This window comes from Gymnoscopelus microlampas, assembly GCF_963454915.1.
Source record: "Gymnoscopelus microlampas genome assembly, chromosome: 10".
In the NCBI taxonomy this organism is placed as follows: Eukaryota; Metazoa; Chordata; class Actinopteri; order Myctophiformes; family Myctophidae; genus Gymnoscopelus; species Gymnoscopelus microlampas.
In genome coordinates this window covers 51,962,536-51,970,035 of record NC_139947.1, presented here as the reverse complement: position 1 = coordinate 51,970,035, position 7,500 = coordinate 51,962,536, and the positions used below count along the sequence as shown (strand labels likewise).

Sequence of the window (7,500 nt, the reverse complement as noted above, 5' to 3'; positions counted from 1 at the left end):
TTTCTGCACTGCCAGGATCCTCGATAAGAAGCCCAAGAATATCCTGCTTCAGAATATCCCGTAGCACTGCTGGATATTCTGTGGGGGTCGGCACAATAGTGTGGAGGAGGAGGAGGAGGAGGCACACACACACACACACACAGTGAGGTGCGGGTGCTCTGTGCTGCGCTGTGCAGCCCGCGGGATGCACGGTGGGATTATCTAAATCCAGCGTGAATGGACCTGACACCATTGTCCCGAGTGACAGCGGTGATGTCATCCGCGGAGCCATGATGATACACACCTTGTGGTGGAGATAGACTCTACGCTGATGATGATGAGCTGTTGGACCATGGACTGTTATTTCATTTATTAGCATTATTATATATGTGGCCCGTGTGCTGACAGCGCCACAGTGCTGCTGAGAGAGAGACGGGGGGATGAGCGGGATCATGAGGGAGAGGGACAGAGAGAGAGAGAGGGAGGGAGGGAGGGAGGGAGGGAGAGAAGTAGAGAGGGATGGAGAGGGAGAAAGAGAGGGAGGTAGAGAGAGAGAGAATTGGAGAAAGAAAAAGAGAGAGAAAGAGGGAGAGGTATAGAGAGAGAGGGCCGGATTAAAACAAACCGGCTCTGTGAGCTGGTTTTAGTTGCCATGGCAACCATCATTACCTCGCAGCACTTGGGGAGAGAGAGAGAGAGAGAGAGCGAGCGAGGAGGAGACACAGAGTGATATGTCACATGACCCCCAGGAAGACATGGGAGGAGCTGCTGCTGCTCCGCGTTCGCTTTCTGGGGGAGCAACTTCCTAACCTGTGGGGGGCCCCCCCCCACCCCCCACACACACACACACACACCTAGAACCCATTCCCATCCTAGAACCCTGTCCCAACCCCCACCCAGAACCCCTTCCCCCATATCACAATCAGTTTAACCACGTTAAACTTCTTAGACCCTATGTCAGTGGTTCTGAAACATTCTAACTCTGAGAGTGTACAAATGGTACACCCTCAGAGTTACAGATCTGTAAGGGTCCATTTGGTTCCATTTGAACCTAACTTGGTCTGTAGCTTTGTAGATGTTGTAGCAGCTACAAACGTGAGGTGTAGCTACCTTTGTATCTTCATGTCTCTGGCTTCCATTGGAAATGAATGGTGTAGCCCATCGGTTCTCAAAGTGGGGTCCGGGGACCCCCAGGGGTACTTGAGGGGGTTCCAGGGGGTCCCCAGCTAAATGATGGACAGGAACCAAATGGACCCTTATGGGTCTGTAACTTAAATTAACATTGGTTTTACAATGTGAATTGGGGTCCCAGAGGTATAAATGCCATTAAATGGGGGTCCGTAGCCTAATGCATGTCAAACTGGGGGTCCTTGAAATTAAAATGGTTGAGAATCACTGCTAGAGAGCCGTAAAAACCTTCTCTTATGGGGGTCCCTGGCTTATCTTTTCAAATGGGGGTCCGCGGGGTAATAAGTGTCAACTAGGGGGTCCTTGACATGAAAAAAGTTTGAGAACCACTGGTGTAGCCTGTAGCTTCCATTGTAAATGGATGGTACTGTATAGCCTGTAGCTTTGCATCTTCCAGTGTAACGCAGCAAGAGGCAGCCCAGCCCGTCACAGCAGCCCCATGTTGGGGCTTGTGTGCGTGTGTGTGTGTGTGTGTGTGCGTGTGTGTGTGTGGTATGGAGGGAGCGTGTTGTCCTGCTCCACACAGCTGTGTGTGTGTGTGTGTGTGTGTGTGTGTGTGTGTGTGTGTGTGTGTGTGTGTGTGTGTGTGTGTGTGTGTGTGTGTGTGTGTGTGTGTGTGTGTGTGTGTGTGCGTGTGTGTGTGTGTGCTGTTGCTCCACAGTCACATGACCCTCTGCCCTGCACACCTGCCCAGAGAGAGCCCTGCAGTTTCTATGGCGACAGGGTCAGCGGTATACGGGAGGCAGGACGGCTGGCTGCACTGGTTATGTTTAGAGCAGGGGTCTTCAACAGGGGGTCCGGGACCCCTAGGGGTGAACGTTTTTCAGGCCAAGGACCCCTTAGCTGAGAGAGAGATGAAGCAGGGACCCCCACTACATACTAGATTTGTGTTAAATGTGTATCTTCAGACATTTATCGACTTAAACCCTCAATACTTTGTAAACTGATGTCCCAACCAGGACAGTTTTTTCATGGCTTTCCCAACACCCATGGCCCCTAACAAGAACACATTTGACAAATGATAATAATTTCACTATCATAATGATCATTTATGATTGTATTATAATTAGAATGAGCCTGTTTTTAGTTTGACTTTTCACCTGATGCAGTGATGTCATAGTGCCTGTTAAAGCAGAATCTGAATGGGAACTCAGTCAAACAAGATAGACAAAATGAGGCACAGACAAAGTCACGGTTTTAGAGGAATCGGAGATATATTTCTGATATCAAAAAGGAGCTTCAAACTTACAATTTCAGCAGGACAAGAAATGTATGCAACTACCAGTCTGAACTCAAAGAACACACTGAAAGCAAGTGACTTATATACCCATCACCAAAATGGCAACATAGTGCAATCCCTCCTCCAACCCAACAGCTTCATTAACATTGATAAACACCTGAAAACAAAGAGGATTATAATTACCTTTGTTCAGCCAGGGGCAGAAAACACCTATCTTTCAACTATTCCTACCCCCCAGCCACAAACCAGCCAATTTGTCCTTCAAACAAACAAATGCAAATTAGGAGTCAGAATATCTGCAGTAGGGTATGACAAATGTCATACGAAAGAGAGGAGTGTATTTGACTCAGACATTATTACATTAACCAATAGTTATTCTACAAATGTTCACTTATTTTCCAAATGACTTTGACATGCCCCTCCCACCTTGTTAAGCTTGCAGCTCCATTGCTAACAACTTCAGAAAGGTGCTCATAAAGCATGTTGAGTTCACTGTGTTTACATCAACACATTGTTGCTTTTACACGTCACGTTTTGTGCTGATCAGATCAGTGTTTATTTCATGAGCTTCTGTTAGCTTGGTTTGTACAGAGTCAGGCTAATTGTTTCCCCCCTATTTCCAATCAATGTGATGATTAAGTAGTGGCTTAAGTGGCTCCTAGCTTTAGTTTGCCCTCATCCTAAAGTGAACATGTTAGGCTGTTTGTGGTAGAGATGCAGGCGGCAGAGGAGAGAGAGGAGGGGGGGGGAGTTCTATGGCCTTTTGGGGCTTGTTTCTAAAGTGTAGTTGTTTATTTGGGCTTGTTGCTACCAAGTGGTTCTCAAATGTTTTCACGTCATGGACCCCCAAATTAATAAGTGTTTGTCCCTATAACCCCCATCTGAAAATGTTTTGTGCCATGGAGCCCCCGTACCAGATTTGTGTTCAAGATTTTTTGAAAATAGCTGATCTACAAGCTCACAACGCGTCGCATCCCAACGTGTTGTGAGCTAGTATATCGGCTATTTTCAAATAGCCGATGTACAGTATACAGGTTTAAAGTGCTCATGTGGCCTATAATAGTCGCTTCTTTTGGGCTTGTTTTCCTAGACCCGCTTATTGCTTATTTCTCTCACAAAATCAGGCAACACTGCTCCAGGGTCTCTGCATGGCCCTGCAGGACAGCTGTAGTCGCTGATTCCCAAATGTTTTAAGCTTGAGACCTAAAAGATACAGTCCTGCTTCAAAAACAGTGAAAATAGCTGATCTACAAGCTTGTTAGATTTTAGATCTGCTATTTGCACTATTGTTTTTTTTCTGAAATTCTTTTGAAAAAATATGTGACATTTATTGAAACTTCACAGGGAGAAAAAAACAACAACTTTTTTTAATTTTTGAAAATATTTTACAATTATATATGATATACAAAACATAACAAAGAGGGATATTTACTCACAACCCATAAAAATGTGGCTGCAACCCAATAACGGGTCACGAGTCCGACCCACTGTTTGTTTAGAGAGAGAGAGAGAGAGAGAGAGAGAGAGAGAGAGAGAGAGAGAGAGAGAGAGAGAGAGAATGTGTGATGTCCCAACAAGGACACCTGTACCTGAGACAATGGAAGCAAAGAGCATGCAACAAGCAGTGTCTGTTCTACTGTGTGTGTGTGTGTGTGTGTGTGTGTGTGTGTGTGTGTGTGTGTGTGTGTGTGTGTGTGTGTGTGTGTGTGTGTGTGTGTGTGTGTGTGTGTGTGTGTGTGTGTGTGTGTGTGTGTGTGTGTGTGTGTGTGTGTGTGTGTGTGTGTGTGTGTGTGTGTGTGTGTGTGTGTGTGAGGAGACCCTGGGAGAGTGTTTATTGAGCTTCAGTATGACTCATAAACCACAGACAGCTTTTATGCTCCACATCACAGAGGGTTCTCTGTGTGTATTTACTCTGAAGAACACATTCAAGGGACTGAAGTTTTTCGGTTAAAAGGTTGAAGCTCAAACACTGTGACAGTAAACACTGCTATACAGAGTGTTTTGTTCAGTACCCTGGACCCTGTCTCTCCAGAAACACATTTCCTTTGGACCACCTGTAATTATTATGCCATGGACCACCTGTGGTCCGTTGGGCTACTGGTGTCGTATAGTACAGTACAGTACAGTACAGTACAGTACAGTACAGTACAGTACAGTACAGCAGGGGTCTTCAACAGGGGGTCCGGGACCCCTAGGGGATCCTCAGAGTTACTACAGGGGGTCCGCCAAATCTTTGTGTGATATGATTTAGTTATTTAACATTAACCACTTGCACCCTAAAATTCATTTTCTGAGGGGAACATTAGCCGAAAATAGCAGATCTACAAGCTCTCAACGCCTCGCGCTGCGAGGCGTTGAGTGCTTGTAGATCGGCTATTTTTTGGCAAAGAGGCTATAGGTGTAGAGGGAAAAAATAGCAGACTAAGTAAAAAAAAAACTTTAATCTGAAACACAATTTTATACAATATAGAGTAGGGGGTCCCTGCTTCATCTCTCTCTCAGCTAGGGGGTCCTTGGCCTGAAAACATTGAAGACCCCTGCAGTACAGTACAGTACAGTACAGTACAGTACAGTACAGTACAGACACATGTTGCATTTGCCTCCGTTCTGCAGCTCACAGACAGTCAGGGGTTCTCAAACCTTTTCGCGTCAAGGACCCCCAAACTGATCTGAAAATATTTTGTGCCAGGGACCCCCAGAACACAATACTTAAAAAAAAAATCCAAAATGATTAATTTTAGTATTAACTTTTGAGAAAAACTTTCTCACACCTAGAATACAAGCTGGAAGAGCAGATGCGTAGGCAAACAGGTGCACATCCATAATAAAAGAATACACCTGTCCTGCACACTGCCAAACTGCACGGTACAGGAGCAGATATATTGAAGGAGAAGCAACGTTTCAGTCGACCTTCTTCAGGCATAATACAGCATTCTGACAAAGTTACTTATATACAAACATTTGGGTCATGATCAACCAATCACTGGGCAAAGTCTGTGATTACCAAGAGAGTTTATGTGTGCTCCAGCGTTCAGATACACAATGATAACATAGAGTTTATGTGTGTTCAGTGTTCAGACCCCCTAGGGGGTCCTCAGAGTTACTACAGGAGGTCCGCTAAATCTTTATGTGATTATGATTTTTCTTTTTACCATAACCACTCGAAACCTAGCATCCCTTTTCTGAGGAGAACTTTAGCCAAAAATAGCAGATCTACAAGCCCACAACGCCTCGCGCTTGTGGGCTTGTAGATCGGCTATTTTTGGCAAAGAGGTATAGGTGTAGAGGGAAAAAAGAGCAGACCAAGTAAACAAAAAAAAGTATAATTTACTCGAGCACCTGCCCCTCAAAATGGCTGTGCACGCCACTTGCTCCAGTGTTCAGATACTCAACACTAACACAGAGTTTATGTGTGCTCCTCCAGTGTTCAGATACTAAACACTAACACAGAGTTTATGTGTGCTCCTCCAGTGTTCAGATACTAAACACTAACACAGAGTTTATGTGTGTTCAGTGTTCAGATACTAAACACTAACACAGAGTTTATGTGTGCTCCTCCAGTGTTCAGATACTAAACACTAACACAGAGTTTATGTGTGCTCCTCCACTGTTCAGATACTAAACACTAACACAGAGTTTATGTGTGCTCCTCCAGTGTTCAGATACTAAACACTAACACAGAGTTTATGTGTGCTCCTCCAGTGTTCAGACGGCGGCTCGGTGCAGGACAACTCGTCGCTGAAGCGCGTGGCGGTGGTGGAGGACTTCTTTGACATCATCTATGCCATGCACGTGGAGATGGGTGCTGACCCCGGCAGAGCGCCCAAACACGCAGGCCAGAAGAAGACCTACAAAGCGGTGAGGACGTTAACATCTCAACACACTGGGCGGGCGGGCGCTCGGCGTAGCATTTTCATTAACACGATTGGCCCGTGTTCGCGGGAGAGAAGCCGGGAGGGTGATATTTGTCACTGCACGTACTCAGGGACGTCACAGGCTCTCAGAAGGTGGGGGGGATGGACTTTCAGTGGACTATACCCCTTACTTTACACTTTGGCTATTCAAAAATAGCAGATCTACAAGCTCATAGCGCGGCCCCGAGTGCCGCGCTATGAGCTTGTAGATCTGCTATTTTTCAAAAAGCGTGAAAAACATTTGTAACTGTCAAATGTAAACAAATTCTGTATTTTCAAATTTTTTGAAAAGTTTTTTGGGCGGATTTTGTTAGTTTTTTTTGTGTTTTGGTTACTTTATTTCGGTTTTAGGGTTAGGGTTAAGTTATTTAATTCTTATTTTTGCCTGATTTTACCGTTTTATTATAAAAAAAAATACATATTTTTTATTTTTTCAAAAAGTGGAGGGTATGAAATCACGGATCTGTGAGAGTGAGGGTGTCGCGTCGTACACACAGTGAATGGCCGTGACGCCCCTGCACGTACTACTATCGGCTGGGGGGGTGGAGCCTGTCAGCAGGGAGTGTTGGGTGGGAGGAGTAGGACGAAGGCCCTACGTCCTGCCGGTAGGGGCTCCTCACTGGCAGTCAGTATAGGATACAACAACAGTGGCAACACACAGAAATGTGTGTGGGGAGGAATTCATTGGCCTAAAGCAGGGGTTCCCAAAGTAGGGGTCGCGACCCCACTTGGGGTCGCGGGAGACTGACGTGGGGTCGCGAAATTATTTTGGGTCATTAAAAAAAAAAAAAAAAAAAAAAAACATTTTTTTTTTTTTTTTTTTTTTACTTTTTATTCAACAGAATGGATGAAATACCATCTAAAATGATCACAAATGGTACATTTTACCATTTTAACACATTACAAATGCGCACCGAACGTGCAAGTTTATGTGCATAAATGACCTCCAGGTTTAGGTGGGGTCGCGAGTCAATTTCCGCCTTATTTTGGGGTCGCGGGCTGAAAAGTTTGGGAACCCATGGCCTAAAGACTACATTGGGGAGAAAAAAGGGGTAAAAAGCAAAACTAAGAACATCTCAACACATTATGGGGAGTTCATATTTGTTTCTCATTTGAATTAATTCAATTCAATTATATTATAGTGCCAAATCACAACAAGTTGTCTCAAGATATTCTACA

General features: G+C 44.9%; 1 protein-coding gene across 1 annotated transcript in view; it reads left to right on the top strand.

Annotated features, from left to right (window-relative positions):
* Window positions 1-7,500, top strand: part of nol4la (nucleolar protein 4-like a) — a 57,504-nt gene that overhangs the window by 14,711 nt on the left and 35,293 nt on the right. Inside the window, exon 2 of the mRNA XM_084068481.1 lies at window positions 6,110-6,265. Coding sequence (XP_083924607.1) covers window positions 6,110-6,265 — 156 coding nt within the window. The remainder of the gene's footprint in view (window positions 1-6,109; window positions 6,266-7,500) is intronic.